Source organism: Typopeltis vanoorti, chromosome 19, assembly GCF_054136105.1.
Source record: "Typopeltis vanoorti isolate ZY-2024b chromosome 19, IOZ_Tvanoo_1.0, whole genome shotgun sequence".
In the NCBI taxonomy this organism is placed as follows: domain Eukaryota; kingdom Metazoa; phylum Arthropoda; class Arachnida; order Uropygi; family Thelyphonidae; genus Typopeltis; species Typopeltis vanoorti.
Window position 1 is genome coordinate 35,834,906 of NC_143567.1, and position 17,383 is coordinate 35,852,288.

General features: G+C 35.6%; 1 protein-coding gene across 1 annotated transcript in view; it reads left to right on the forward strand.

The window, feature by feature from the left end:
- BRWD3 (bromodomain and WD repeat-containing protein) overlaps window positions 1-17,383 on the forward strand; it is a 451,316-nt gene that overhangs the window by 159,401 nt on the left and 274,532 nt on the right. The window contains 1 exon segment of the mRNA XM_090409588.1: window positions 6,828-6,931. Coding sequence (XP_090265714.1) covers window positions 6,828-6,931 — 104 coding nt within the window.

Genomic DNA, 17,383 nt, shown 5'->3' on the forward strand with positions numbered 1-17,383 from the left:
CAATCATTTCCTACTCTGCTATTTAGATCCCCAACAAGGACTAACTTTTCATTTTTCATTGTGTCAGTTGCTTTCTCTAAAGCTTCAAAAAATTCCTCTACTTCTACCTTAGTAGAACCTTCTGTGGGACCATAGGCACAAATAAGTTTCATTGTCCAGTTCCCAATTCTGATATTTGCCGACATCAGTCAACTTGAAATTGCCTTCCATTCAAGAAGATTAGCCTCGTATTTAGTGTTGTATACTATGGCTACTCCTTGTTTTCCTTGATTGTCATTGCCTGAATATAACATTTTGTATTTATTGCTCAGAAAGATTTCACCAGTTTTTGTCTTTTTTGTTTCAATCACCCCTATTATATCAATCTGGTACTTATCTAATTCCTCAGCTAGCTCCATTTCTTTGCCATTCAGGTTTCTTATGTTGATAGTACCGATCTTCAATTCTGGTGATATTAAGTTGGGGTGTGTTTTAGGATTTGAGTACATGAAAGTGGGTACATGAAAAGAGTTAAGATTTTTTTTGAAGAGGATAATACACAAATGTCATTTGTGATAAATGTTTGTGCATGCCACTGATAGCATTTAAGCATTTCCGACTCCAGAGTTTATGAACAGTGTGTCAAAGAGCTATAGCCCTTCTACGACAACAACAAATATATGCATCATCAATTGGCGCAGGCTGAGGCGCATAGGGTTTTGATTATGAAGCAGTGAAAATCAGCTTTATGTGTGGAATGTCACACTACACATGCATTCTTCTATCTGATTGATATGGTTGATTATGGAGGATTTCAGGAGAGTGCATGGTCCCAACACCAAAATTTAGAGGCTGTTGTAATGAACTGGAGTTACTTCTCATTATAAGGATTGGATTCACTGGTTATTGCACATGCTTCACATTGTTGTGCTTTTTATGGATAATAGCAGCCCTTCAACACCCCTCAACACGATGCTATGTTTTATGCTATCCAATGATTGTTTCTGTTATAGAGTGGGAACATGGAATTGGGCATGCCAAAATGGCTGTCTTCATTGATGAATCAACTGTTCATCAGAAATGAGTAGAATATTTTCCATGATGCATCAAAGCAGTTATCATGACCAGGGGTGGAAGAGCATGTTATAATGTGTGGCAAATGATTTTCATCAGGGAGAGAAATACCACCTTGCTTATTGGAGATCTGAAGTGGCAATACAATGTTTGAATGCTGGTTATAGTCCCTCCATCATCTTACATGCACTGTAAGTGATATCATTTAATTCCAAATACAATATGTGGGCCCAGAATCTTCTGGTCCTGTAATAAAGCATTCTGCAATGTAGCTTCTAGATTCCATGACAATACCTGAGTGATGGTCAAGATTCCAGTCATCTGGTACATTTTTGTAATGTGAATAATGGTTCATAAATGTAAAAGAAGATATTTATGGCCTCTAATATTTCATCGCCTGTTATAAGAACATCCAAAGAGGTAGTAAATGTATAGAAAGTTTTTTACCTTGGGTATATACTATGTTAAAGATACCAAGCAATTTTATTAGCTAGGCTTTAATCCTTTTTCCCAAGTAAGCAAACAGACAAGTAAGTCAAGCTTGCGCCTGCACATAGTGCAAGTCTGAGGCAACTCGTGATAAAGGTGGAGTAAGCACCGATCACTTTCCTTAGTATTTTCCCCTAATGCAAAGCACATCCCAATATGGAGATGTATGATGCTATGCATTAAAGGCAAGGGCCACTACCCAGACTGGTTTCGACCTTTATTGAGGTCTCGTCAGTGGGAGCCAGACCTAAACAAGTTGCCACAAGGTGCTTTGACCTTATAAATAAAAATCTCAGGATGAGAGTAAAATGTAGTCTGAACCATGTTTCAGACATATTTGTAAAGTGAATAATGGTTAGCACACCTAAAATGATATTTACTACCTCTTTGGATGTTCTTATAACAGGCGATGAAATATTAGAGGCAATAAATATCTTCTTTTACATTTATGACCCATTTTTAGAATATATTTACTCTCTCTCTCTCTCTCTCTCGATAACATGAATATAGCAACTATCTAGTATTCATTTGCAGAGAGAATCATTGGAAGGCAATATTTCTTGCAGAACCAGCATTAAATCATAATTAGGTTGTAGATATGGTTTGTTGTTTGATAGCCCACATTGTTTATCATAGGTGCCCAACAACTATGTTATGAATTTCCAAACAAAGCATGAGTGATATATTCATCATGGAAAACACTCCACATTTCTTCCTTTTGAGGTTATGCTTTAAAAACTTTAAAACTTAAAGCTTTTAAAGCGTAAGCTTTAAAACAGTTGTTCCACAGACTGACTGCCAAACAGTATACTTGACCTAATGGTAATTCTTCCAGGTCGGCTAGCTAATAATCATGTTGCTGTTAGTTTCTTCTGGGTGTGCCTGTAAGAAGTTTGATACATAGATCTTGGCCTTTTTTCTGGGTCTTTTTTTGCTATCCCAGCATTAAATACATGTTTTGCTAACTTTCTTTGCCAGTTCTTTTTAAGTGACTACTATTAGATTAGCTGTGCATACACATTCTCAAGTGCTAATAATGTCATGTTCCTTTCTAATGTCGTCATTTTTAAGACTACTGTTAACCACTGAACTGGCCTTGACATGTATACACATCAGTAATTACATGGATACCAAGTGTCCATTGGAGTTAATATAATAACAATTGGATATTATTGTAATAGCATGGCTATGAAGCTTATTTTTGATATATTTTATCTGTGTAATGCGATCTGTTAATCTTGTTCCATAACATTATAAATAATACAATACAAATTAACGAAAGAAATATTTATTTTAAAACAAAATGGCCATTTGGGTGGTTAATGCTACCAGTTCCCTCTCACAATTTTTCTTTTACGAAAGTGGCAAGGCTTTTTTATTTTTCCTGGAACTCTCATTTTTCATCCCACAAAAAACAAGCAAACAGGCCAGAAGAACACGTGCAGTAAACAGACAATTCACCAGCCTCACAGCCTGATTTACTTCAGTTGTAATTCTTAAACAAGAATAACCTTAATTTTCTCAAAACTCATATCTGTAGTCTTTAGTCTTTTAACAGCCATTTTATTTCTAACCCAATTTGCAGATCTTTAAGTTAAACCTCGTTTTGAACCCTGTCTTGTAGAGTGGTTTGAGGATTAAGCTAACCTCTCTCTTTATTTCACATAAATTTATTCTTCTGGTTTTCCACCATCCAGTTTTGCTTATTTTATTTTCTGTTTCCATCTTCACTAAGAATTGTATTTAAATAGCAGAATATTTTAAACTTTTTATAGGTTTCTCATTCAAATTGCATTTAACCATTTGCATCCAGTAATTTTTTCTGTTATTTTCATACTAAATTTTTTACACATTAACTCAGTTTAGGTAATGAATCCTGAAGGCTTGTAGTGACTTCGTCTTAAGAAAATAATAATTTGTATCAAAATAGTTATTAAGCTATTTTGATATCAATTTTAATAGTACCGTATATTATCGCGTATAATGCGAACTAGAAATTTTGTTTGAAAACTAGCCCTAAAATGCTATGTCCACGTATAATGCGATCTGTTAATCTTGTTCCATAACATTATAAATAATACAATACGAATTAACAAAAGAAATATTTATTTTTAAAAAAATGTCAAAATACAATACGAATTAATGAAAGAAATATTTATTTTAAAACAAAATGTCAAAATCCTTTAAATTCTTCTTCATCTTTTGAGTCGTCAAACATTTCATTTATAAATTCATCTGTAGGGATTGTGTCATCAGTGTAGCAGTTGTCGTCATCGTCTTCATACTCTCCAGTTTGTTGTGCGTCATCCTCGCTTTGTAGAGTGGTTTATGACGTATATGAGTAGAAGGTATATGACGTGATCTTCAGATCAATCCATTGAATTACTTATTCCACATTTAAGAAATGAGCGTTGAATCATTTCAGATGATATCGAATCCCATGCTTCTTTAACCCAGCTGGTGACTAGGGTGATCTCAGGCTTCTGAAAATTCCCACCCTTTGTCATCTTCACCAAACCAGATGACATCCATTCTCTCCATTTTTCATGTAAGTGATCTTTAAATGGCTTATTCAAGCTGACATCAAGTGGCTGCAAAACGGAAGTTAGACCACCCGGTATGACTGCTATGTCTGTACGTAGCTCACGTGCTTTCTCTTTGCTTGCCTCTGTTAAATGCACCCAGAACATATCCCAGACTAGCATGCTTTGTTGACTTAACAAGCTACCTGGACGTATGTTCCATACTTGATCTAGCCACAATTGTACACCTTCTTCATCCATCCAACCTTTCTGATTGGCGCAAACAATTACACCTGGTGGAAATTTCATATGTTTCGGAATTTTCTTCCTTTTAAATATCACTGTTGGCTTTAATTTGGTTCTGTCTGCCATGCATGCTAGAACAACAGTAAAATCCTTTTTTTCATGTCCCGTTGTTTTTATGAAGACATCCTTTTCACCAACTGAGTTTACTGTTCGATTCCCAGGAATATCAAAGTACATGTGCGTCTCATCCATATTGCCAATTTGGGAAAGTTCATATCCGTGACATTTCCATAATTTTATGATAAATTTATGGATGGACTGCACTTTTTCTTCAAGCTGCTTTGGTAACTTCTGCGCAATTTTTGTTCGGTGTCTTAATGTTAATGCTTTGTGTTCCATAAATCTGTTGCACCACCCAGGCGAAGCAAGAAAAGATGAAATACCTGGTATGTCCTTGAATTTACCATTCTTGAGTTGTAGAGCTCGACAGCGAATTGCATTTCTTGTTACTATAATGCCATCTTGTCGTTGCATCAAAATCCATTCATTTAGCTCTTCTTCGAATTCTGGAAAGGATGCTACATCTCCACGATGGGCACGTTTCATTTTGGGGATTTTTTCAAGACTGTCTTTTTGCTTACGCAAAAGTCTAATATTACTCTCTGCTACACCAAATTCTCTCATAGTAACACTATTATTATGTTCTTCTGCAAACTGCACGACATGCAATTTAAATCCTGCTTCAAAAGATGAACGTTTACATTTCTTGGCTCATTTTCAGGCTAGGTTTGTTTAACAAATAATATTTAAAATGAACTGTGGTTAAACTGATATACCTAACTGTGCTCTATCATTCGACGACAGAGAGCTCATCATATCTGCGCATAATGCCAGTAATGTAAGTAGCTTTATGCATAGATACGATGCGCGCTCGGTCGCCGAATGCGAGTGGGTCAAGTAGATTTGGTTGCATAGGCATTAGGTAGTATATATTGCGTGTGCAAGTCTAATAAGATGCTATATTTTTCAGGATCCACATATAATGCGAACCTCTAACTAAAGTAGTATTTTTTACCATAAATTTTTCGCATTATACACAATAATATACGGTAGTTTATATTTATGTGATCCATGTAAATGATGAATGACAGTGGAGATAGCATACACCCTTGCCTTATATATTATTTAACATGTTTCAGTTTTGATTTTTCCTTATACCTTAAATGAGGTCTATGAATTGCTACATATACTGTCCTGTTTCATCTTGAATTGAGGGGAATTTAAATTACTGACTGTATCCAAACCGCTTGCTCCAAGTTTCATTATATATAATAAGAGTTTTTTTGCACAATACCTTAACTAAATGCTGTGGTTCTGTAACCTACTTTAGATTGGTAACTTTTACAAATCTAAAGTAGACTACAGTACACTTGTTTCCTTCATGACTTAATTTTTTAACAGTATTAACAACACCACACATTTTGATCAAAAGATGTTTTGATTAAATTGCATGGTGTTGTTAATACCGTTAAAAAATTAAGTTATGAATAACTGTCAACACCTAAGCTTATCTGTTAGACTTGTATCCTTGTTATTCAAAAAAATCAGCAATCACAGATTTATATAATTTTCCTTATTATATAAAGGAAACCTTATTTTTCAACAAGTAACCTTACTTTTCAACAAGTCTGTTTTATGTATTTTGTTAACACATTATTGCTGGCTTATGACTCTATGCACATGATCCTTAGTTGAATCATATGAACCTTAAAGTGTATTGGCTGCAATGTGTGTGTGTGTGTGTGTGTGCATGCGTGCGTGCACATGCACACCTGTCAAATTTGGTTTTCCTTTAGAATAGAATTGATTCTATGGAATTTTGGCTCGGATATTTTAATAGTTTATTATTGTAGTGAGTAAGTTCACCATAATGATGGTGGTTATTGTCAGAGTCAGCTGAATTGTTAAAAATTATCAAAACAGAATTTGAATTTTTAGGGAATTTTGTATAAATTATGCTGGAGTTTTTGAACTTCTTTACCATGAGGTTTGCTGAAATTTCATTCAACATTTCAGTAAACCTCATCTTATTTATTATTTATTTAATACTAAATAAATAATAATAATGTTGTTTTCATCAACAGTGATTAACAGTGGTTTCTCTTTAATTTACTAAGTGCTAAGAATAGCCATGCTTGTGCAAAAATATAGGAAATGGAATATGCAAGCATTGTCTGTGAAAAAGGAAGTTTCATTGGAAAATGAGGATGGTGAAATGGAAAACAACTGTTTGAATCCAATTTACACATTTTAATAATTAATATATAGCTTTTTATTCTGCTCAGAGGTTTCTTTTCTTTTTCAATTTAAATTTATTCACAAACAATATTTGTTTATGACTAAATGCTTTTTAAACAACCTCTTGAAGAATTTTGATTCAACACTTGCATTTTTGAACTATTTTTCTATTTATCTACCAGTATATAAATTTGACTTTATGAAACTTTTAATTTTTAGGTGGAATATTTCTAGCTACAGGCAGCACAGATCATCATGTGCGGGTATATAACCTTTTGGGTATAAATGGACCAGAAAAAATTTTAGAGACAGAAGCACATTCGGTAAGTAGATTCATTTTTAACCTTCAGAAGTAATCTGCATATAAGTATGCACCAAATTTTCTCAGGTTGAATGCAAGGAAAATGCAGCAGATGCTTGCTATAGTGAATTCTTTAGGGACCAGAGCAATTTTTATTATAGTGCCAGGTTTGGTATGGTGATTTAAGGAAATAAAGACACTCCCCACTCCATTCCCAGAAATCTTTTTGGGAATGGAGTGGGGAGTGTCTATAATCAGATTATATGGCCTTTTTCAATTAAAAGTCAGTTAGCTGATCTCACACAGAGGTAGTAGGTTTTGTTTTCCCCTTCTTGAAACTTGGATTTTTCCCAAGTTTCCAGAAGTGGAAACTTGCATTTAAGCAAATGGGCCGACAAAGTGCACACACAGTTTACAGACAAAGAATGCTTTGTGATGGTGGGCAGTAGTATAGTTGGAGGATTAAGTAGCAGAGATGGTGATTCATGTGCAATGGAGTAATAATAATTATAATTATTATTATCGTATGATGAAATAATAGCTTTGAGTCCCCTTTACAGGGAAGTATGGCACCATCTCAGTCTCCCCCATTTTATCTGGGCTCGGAACTGGCATAGCTGATGAATCAGGTTTATGGCTGGGTCAGTATTCCTGACTGTAATCCGTGTGTGTTCATGGGACTGGTTTGCCTACTTGCGGAATGAAAAACCCAGATAAACTGGTGGAAAAACGCTGCTGTTCACGCACAAGACCAGCTAACTTGGCTATGGTTGAGGAAGATCCGTAAGCTCCTCTTGTCGTCGACAGGAATCGAACCTAGGACACCCCTTCCCCAGGCATGTGATTGTGAAGTGCAAAGCCACTAGGCTAACCGTGCAGACAGCAAAACTTTATGAGTGACCCTTATAGAGAGTCATCTGCTTTTGCATTCTTTCCACTCCAGACAGACGCGAATACTAAAAGAGATGTTGGCGATATCAAAAACAGCATCCCTTTACAGCATTCTTTGCCCTGCAAGGAGTAGAGTGCCCTCTCACAATGAGTCCTTGGAGATGTTGCTTTGAAAGTTTCACATATTGATAGAACTTGTTGCTCCTTCGTCCTCTGAACTAGAGGACCAAAGAGTGGCAGGCCATACCCCCAAACTTTCATTTGCCAAAAGCTGGCCATCTGAACTGCCTTGTCATACTCTACATCCCAAATCCTTTAAGATCTTCAAGCAACATAAATGCAATCATGCCCAAACTGCCTGTCATGTATGCCTGATGTGGTAGTAAACTGCCTGAAAACAAGGGTTGTGTAAGTGAGAACATATAGCTTCTTCATATAGCATGTCAAAGGTGGAAGGATGACTAAGATTCAGAAGATCAAGAAAGAGCTGAACTCTTGATCTTTCTTGATTGAGGGAAGTATACCACAACTACATCTAGTGAAACTCTCTTACACTGAGAAGTAATGTGAAAACGTATCTACAGAGACATGAACTGGTATTGATCTCCCACTTTCTCAAAAATTACATTATCTGAAATGTTAGCATTTATTGTGCTTTTCATTGCATCAAATGAAAAATCCATTTGTATTGTTCCAGAAAATACACCGAAAATCATACAAGTCCATGTGGATTCTTTAGTTTAAAATAATAATTAGTTTAATATAATGATGGCATTAGCACTATCATTATACAAAGAAAAGCCTCCATGTTGCAGCAGAAAAAAATGGATATCTCTATTTTCAGAGGAATCTAAAACTGTTAAAAAATTCTTACTATCCTGGACAGGTTAAATTCAATGGTGATTTGGATATTTTACCTGAGGAGGAAGACATGAACACTAGCCATCCATAATTCTCCTGCAAGACTGGGAAAAGCAAAAACTCTCAACACCAGAAACTAGACAGATCCACTAAACTAAACATAAATAATGATAATGAAAACATTCCTACAGCAGAACTATTCTGAATTTCATGAAATATTGATGACATCAAGGATCTCTTGCAGGTGCATAAGCCAATCTGCCTTTGTCTACAGGTGACATGCCTGAAATTTGGCGAGGATCCTACATTATGGTATGCCACTCACCCATGAGGACAGGATAGGGGATGGACCTGCCCACAAATGAGTGGCCATCTTTAGGCAGCCATACCCATTTCAATAAGTTCATCTTAGCACATTCACACTGGGCTGTGTTTTGCACATCTGACAGGAGCACAGTTGACTTTTCAGCATGTTTCATCCATTTTTGGCATGCAGGCACATTTCTATACATTCAATAGTGTGTGTTATATATGACGTGTGATATATATATCACACGCCAATATCAAGTTTTTTTCAGTAGAATTTTCTTGTAAAACTAATATTTGTGAACTGTCTTCATGATATACCTACTCCTTTATAAATTTAAAAATATAAGCAGTTATAAAATTTCTCTTATTATCAGTGAATTATATAACTGAAAAAGAAAGATCTTTTCCCTTCTAATAATGGTTTCTCTAGAAAGCACATATAATGATTCACCACATGCCCAACAGATGGCAAATCAGAAGTATGAGATAATGTACTGCATGTTGCTCCATAATTGAGTGCCAATTGATATTTGTGCCATGCTTAATGTGAATATGTTAATGCCGACATGGAGGCAGTTGGTATCTGTTTTTCAGTAAGTTCCCTTATCATAATTTCTGTATCCAACTACCACATGAGAAAGGCCTTGATTATCTTGTGTTTCATTTATCATCTCCAATACTCATTGTGGAAATATAAATGGCCTGTGGGAATAGTGCAAGAACATCCATCAAATATGCTTTCCTAAAACAAAAATCATTTGATCTTAGACAGTATCTCCCTCTTTTCATCAGGAAATATCTCAGTGGAGTTTATCCCCCCCCCCCTTCCACCGCAATTCTTTTTCCAAGAGGAGGGAATGCCATAGTGTTTTTGTGTGTTAAGAACATAACAGATTCCTACTACTGTAAGTGCTTACTCTGTAGATGACTTTTCCATTTTTGTAATATGAAACACTCGCAAATGGATAAATTCTCACCACAGATGACTGTGTACTTTTGCTGCAAAGTTGCTGATAATCTTAGTTGCAGCAGAGGAAAAGTTCTTGGGACTTGTTTTTGATATAAAAAAAAATAAAATAAAATAATGACATTTCTACCCATGTACACCAGCTACAAGATAGGTGCCAGAAAGCATTCAATAGCCTTTGTATCCCGTCCTCTATTCTTAGGATTCTGATCGGAGTGCTTTGCTCCATCTGTACTAAGCACCTCTCTGATGGACTAATTATAGATCTCAGATCTATCTCCACAAGGAGCAGTATGCTGGTTCTTTGGTTTGACAGTTCCACTGTCAGTCAATCAGAACCACAACTAGTGCATTTTGAACCTCACCTATTCCTAATCTTTATTTGTTGTAAATGAATCATCTCTCTTCTCTTCTTTCAACTTCAGCTGTCTTTCCAATATGGAGTTGAAATAAAATCCCTGCCAGACCAGACCATGGACAAGTATTTTTTGTCCACATTGGAAAAACTTGTGTTATATGTCAGACTGCCATGTGCCTCTTTGGTTTGTGTATCAAAATAATGTTAAAATTACAAAGCATAAATGCCACATCACAACATTCCACCTTGACACACATGTATTCTACTGCATAGTTTTTTTTTGTGCTCTGTAGGGGAAACATTTTGCTCCTCTGTTAAAGTGGGAGGAAAAAAGTGGATTCAAGCCTTCTTGAATACTTTTGTTACAAGATAATCAGGGTCTCTCTTGTATTCACTCTACTGTGTGTATGCTTGTGCATGCATGCCCACATACTGGCAGATACCTCATGCCACTTCATATTACCACCTTGCTCAGAAACTTGGAATTTTCACAACTTTAGTCTCTTGGACAGAGCAGATTTTGTCCTCAGAACCAGCATTGCATATGGATCAACAAACTTTGCTTATATTTTTTAAACAAAATCAATGCAGTGTAAAAACCTTGCCAAACTTCTTAAAAACACATCCCCCATCCTCAAATCAGACAATTCATCAAAGATACTAAGCTTGCACCTAAAACAACATAGAATTAAGTTTCCACCTTCCTTAGACAAATTGAGGATGCTCTCTCTCTTTCCTCCCGTCTCAGGTTTCTACAGAATCCCTTGTCATTGTTTCACCCAATATTTCATATGGACATTCAGACCTTGGTCAGAAAAACAAAACATAAAAAAAAAGGTATAGGTATTATTTCTGGGAAAACTCCCATGTTACTCTTCTTAAAAACTATTTTGCCTGCTTTTTTTTAGGAGTGTCCCTTTTTTTAATCTCATTGGCTTTTTACTCAAGAATTCTTAGAGCATTGCAGATGTATTTTAGAGACAAATATATATGTAGCATAGGTGAAGAAAATTCGCACATACCTTTTCTTGGATGTTGTTGCCTGTCTTCTTTCTGCAGTGTGCATACTTCTGCTGTTTTGGTATTGAAAGGGGGGGGGGGGGGGGCTTAGGCAATGTGGAGGAATTAATTTGAAAAAAAACCGTTTTTTTTTTATATAATATATACACATATTATTTATAAGGGTGGGCAGAGTGCTTTTTTTGTAAAAAAAAAAAAAGTATGTTTGGTATGAGCAACTTAAAAGCAGACTAGCACAACTTTCCTTGATTGAAAGACCATTTTGTTAGGTGAAAGAAAGCTGGCTACTACACATATCTGAATTTAAATCACAGTCTCTTCCTGGAAGCAGAAGTTCTGCAGACCCTAGTTAACTTCAACAGAACTGATAGTGTTATCCTGCACAAGTTTTGGGGCATTGCTCTATCTTCCCATTGGTAATAATCACAGAAGAGCACCACTATCTTCCTCCAAGCATGCAATTGTCATTGTTCTCAAGATCATGTCTTTCTAACTCTTTGTTGAGTGTGTATCTCCAAAGTCATCATCATCATCATGCTCCTTGTCATATGCCTTTTCCAGATCTACTAAACTAAAGTACATTTTCTTCTTATATTCCCATGATTTCTCTACTATTTGTTGAAAGTGAAAATACGAGGGTGGTCTGAAAGGTTCTCGGGCTCAACCATACATGGCACAATTTTTTTTTTTTTTTTATTAAGTCGGTACATCTGTCATAAGCATCCATGTGAAATTGTAAGTCATTCTATCAAGTAGTTTGTTTTATACAGCTGTCTGAAGCAAAAGTGTTGTCAGTATCCCTTGAAATGGATAAAATTGAGTATCGTGCAGTTATAAAATTCTTTGTAAAAGAAGGTTTAACACTAAAAGAAATTCATTCGAAGTTCATAAAAGTTTATGGGCACTCTTCACCTTCGTTTTTGACAATTAAGAAATGGGTGGCCGTAGAAGATGATTAATGTGAAGGACGTTCAAAAAGTGTAACAACACCAGAAATCATTGATCAAGTTCATAATATGGTATTGGATGACAGGCGAGTCAAAGTGCGTGAAATTGCTGAGACTGTAGACATTTCAAAAGAACGTGTAAGATATATTTTGCATGAAGAATTGCAAATGAAAAAGCTTTGCACAAGATGGGTACCTCGCTTGCTCACAGTAGATCAAAAACACACGCGCATGAAAATCTCTAAACAGTGCTTGGAGCATTTTAACAAGAATAAAATGATTTTGTGCGTTGATTTATTACTATGGATGAGACTTGGATTCACCATTACACACCAGAATCCAAACAGCAGTCAAAACAGTGGACAGAAGCCAGTTGTTCAGTGCCAAAGAAGACGTCGGTTCCATCAACAGTAAAGCTCATGGCAGCGGTGTTTTGGGATGCTAAAGGCATTTTGTTTATTAATTATCTTGAAAAGGGTAAAACAATAACCGGGGAATATTGTTCCGATCTTTTAACCAGGCTAGACGAAAAACTTCGTGAGAAAACACCTGGTTTGCAGAGGAAAAACAATGCACCTACCCATGAATTGTTGGAACATCCACCCTATTCCCCAGATTTGGCTCCCTCTGACTTCTATCTCTTTCCAAAACTAAAACTCTTCCTCGTTGGTCAGTGTTTTCTTCGAATCAAGAGGTGATTGCAGTTGTAGAGGGGTATTTTGCAGATCTTACTGAGAACCACTACAGGATGGAATAATGGTGCTGGAGCATCGCTGGAATAAATGTATTAGTCTTAAGGGAGATTATGTTGAAAAATAAAAATAATTTTAAAATTATAAATTCGTTTCTTCTTTGTTAGGCCGAGAACTTTTCAGACCACCCTCATATAAATTGAAAATATGATCCTAACAACCTCTGTTTGGCAGGAACCCATTTCGTTCTTCTCCCAGTTTCTCTTCTGCAATTTTTCTCAATCTTTTTTCAAGCATGCTTGCATAAATACTACCTGGAACACTTAGTAGACAAATTCCTCTGTAATTCTCACATTTAGCTTTATTCCTTTTATTATAGATGGGAACTATGTGAGCTCTACTCCAGTCATCTGGAATTCAAACTTCTGACCATGCCTCTGAATTATACAGTAGCAACTGCAAAACTTTTATACTTCCATATTTGAGAATTTCTGGTTGAATATCTCTATCTGACTTTCCACATTTCAAGTTTCTATCAATATACATCAATACCTCAAATATTGATGTATACTCATGTTTGCATTTTTCTTGAAAATTTTTTACTGTGGTTCTGTCACTGCTTATTTCATTTTATCATTCTTTCTAAGTAATTATTCCAGATATATAGGATATCCTTTTCTTCAGATTTCGTGTCACCTTTATCATCTTTGATTCCTTTTACAGTATTTCCTCCAATCGACTATTTAGATTTATGTGCTGTTGGAACTTATTATGGGGTTTAATGAAATAAATACAGCACATAAATAGTTAGAAAAACACGTTTAATTATTCCTATATTTCATCTTAGTCACTGAGACATCTCAGGGAAACAATGTTAAAATTGCAAAAACACACAAATTTGTACAAATAGTAAGTGGAAATTATTAGACCGAAAGCCTCAAGTCCTATTATTGGTAACCTCTATGGGTGCTGTTGGCTAACCTTAGCTGTGTTGGACAGGACACCTAAGAATTAGTTTCCCAAATCTTGGGAAGGTTAATCCATACTTATTAACATTAGATCAGTTTTTAAATTCTGCTGCTGATTCTAAAAAAAAGTCTTTCAAATTTGTATTTTTTGCAGTGAAACATAGTAGTTTTTTTCCATTTGATTCTGTGCAAGGGCTTGCTGATCAAAACATGATCAGCAAGCCCTAACGAACCATACTTATGGCAACGGATGTATTTTTTATTCTTCTAGACAGATGTTAGTAGATCTCCCAATTTGACTCTAATAAAATAAGTTGTAGGAACAAGGACCTTTGTAAACACCTGGAACTGATGGAGGAGATAGAGGACTTCTGCATTACTTCAACCTTGGTATCACTTCTAGGTCTAACTCTCACTGATGAAACCTCAATAAAGGTCAAAACAGGTCTGAGTAGTGGCCCTTCCCATAATGCATGGCATTATACATGTCCATGAAGATATAATGATTGCATTATGGGATACTAAGGCAATTGATGTGGTCATGTACAAGTAGGCAAGTCGTGAAGTTACTTCACATACAAACTTTATTTGCTTACACTTTATTATATATTACTTTATTTATTTGGATAAAGGATGAAACCAAGAATATAATTACTTGGCATCTTTAATTTATGAGGTAGAGGATCCTTGGGAGAGCAGATGAAAGTATTCAGTTCGAGATAAGGGATGAAAGGCCATGCAGTGATTGTACTTTTTTTGAGATAACCTGGACATTGTTATTATTGTTGTTATTATTATTAAGAGAGAGCTCCAGGGAGTCAGAGACTCATCGAGGGAGGCCACATACTACACACACTTATTATCATACCTATTCTTGAATTCATATTTGTAGATTTAGGGACTCAAAAACACACGTGTTGAACAGATTATTTTCAACATTTTCAACAAGTATTCAGTTCTAGATAAGGGATGAAAGGCCATGCAGTGATTGTACTTTTTTTGAGATAACCTGGACATTGTTATTATTGTTGTTATTATTATTAAGAGAGAGCTCCAGGGAGTCAGAGCCTCATCGAGGGAGGCCACATACTACACACACTTATTATCATACCTATTCTTGAATTCATATTTGTAGATTTAGGGACTCAAAAACACACGTGTTGAACAGATTATTTTATTAATTACAAATAAAATAAAACTTGACGTTTCGACCTCTATATCGAGGTCATCATCGGAAGAATACAACTGTATGCAGAACCAAGCTACATGCTCATGCTTTCTATACCAGTAAACTAAATCTACGTAGTTAATAAATCTTTTTTCTAGCCTGACCTCTAGTGATAGAAAAGAAAAACAAATGGAAAAAAAAATAAAATAAAATAATAATAATATATATATATATATATATATATATATATATATATTATAAATAGATAAATGCAACTCCAATAAACTGTTAGAGTCCTCCTGTATTAATATTCTGGATAGTTACAAAATGATTTCTTTCAGTTGCTATTGAATGTTCTAAACACTTCACCAAGTCACCAGGTTGTCTTCTTGTAGTGGGAATTTTTCTAATGCTAGTTTAGGATGTTATATAGGTTGTAGATGGGTCCTCCACATTCTTGAAATGGTGAGTCCATCATTTTTGTTGAGATTTGGGTTGTGTTTGAGCATTTCACAAGACTCTTTAAATTTTCTCTCAAACCAGGTTTTGGTGCGGTGTAGGGACTTGGTATTTTCCCAGTCAGTTCTATGGTATGTTTGGAGTGCATGGTCAGAAAGGCCTGTTTTACCGAAGTGGAGGTATTTAATGTGTCGTTTGTGTTCGTCTTGTCTGATTGGGATAGTTCGCCCTGTTTCCCCTATGTATGGTATGTTACATGTGCAGTGTATTTTGTATACCCCTGGGTGTGCTAGGTGTGGAAGAGGATCTTTAGAGGAACTGAGTAGGTGTCTTAGCTTATTTGGGGGTTTAAAGGTGGTTTTAATGTTGTATTTGCGAAGTGTTCTGTCTATTTTTTCAGAAATGCCTCTAACATAAGGAATGGCAATAGCATTCTTGAAATCTTTTTTGTTCTTACTGGTGTCTTTATGAAGGATCTTGTGAATAGTTTTTTTATTGTATCCATTTTTGATAAATGTTTGGTTGATGATTTTGTATTCTTGGTTTAGAGCCTGTTCATTTGAACAGATAGTTAAGGCTCTGTGTTTAAGGGTGCTTATGACACTTAAGACACTTAATTTTTGTGTTGGGTGGTGGTAAGAATTTTTGTGTATGTATTGGCCTGTGTGTGTAGGTTTGCTGTAAACTGAGAAGGAGAGACAGCCAGAGGGAAGACGTGTGACAAGTGTGTCTAGGAAAGGAAGAGAGTCATTTTTTTTCCATTTCAATGGTGAATTGGATACATTTGTGTTGTTTGTTTAGGTGGCTAAGGAATGTATTTAGAGCTTCACGGCCGTGGGGCCAAATGCATTAGAAAAATTCCCACTACAAGAAGACAACCTGGTGACTTGGTGAAGTGTTTAGAACATTCAATAGCAACTGAAAGAAATCATTTTGTAACTATCCAGAATATTAATACAGGAGGATTCTAACAGTTTATTGGAGTTGCATTTATCTATTTATAATATATATATATATATATATATATATATTTTTTTTTTTTTTTTCATTTGTTTTTCTTTTCTATCACTAGAGGTCAGGCTAGAAAAAAGATTTATTAACTACGTAGATTTAGTTTACTGGTATAGAAAGCATGAGCATGTAGCTTGGTTCTGCATACAGTTGTATTCTTCCGATGATGATCTCGATATAGAGGTCGAAACGTCAAGTTTTATTTTATTTGTAATTAATAAAATAATCTGTTCAACACGTGTGTTTTTGAGTCCCTAAATCTACAAATATGAGTGCTGATCACCGTGTAACCCTAAAAGAAAGAATTATTCTTGAATTCATTCACACTTCTTGCACTCACTCAAAGGCAATCCATTCCAATCACGCACAACCCTCTGTGAGAAAAATCTGGCCCTCACACACCTTCTTGGCAGCTTCCAAGGATATCCTCTCATCCTTTCCCCACAATCCATAAATTGAAAAATTCCATCAATTGAAATCCTGTATGACCCTTTCATGGTAGTCAATCTCCTGGAGGGAGAAGTCACCTGACAGGACAGGATGACCCTTTCATAAGGTTGTAAGTCTCAATCATATCACCCCTATTTCTCTTGTTTGCTAGTGTCCGCAGTCTACAAATTCTCAGTCTGTCTTCTTAATCATTATTCCACAATAATTTTTAACACTCTCCAATATATCAGAATCACAACATAAACCAGACCAGACCAGACCTGTGCACAATAGTCCAAGTGAGGTCTTATCAAGGCTTTGTAAAGAGGCAAAATAACATCCTTATCTTTACATGTGAACGTTTTAGCATTGCAATTATCTTTTGAGTTGTATT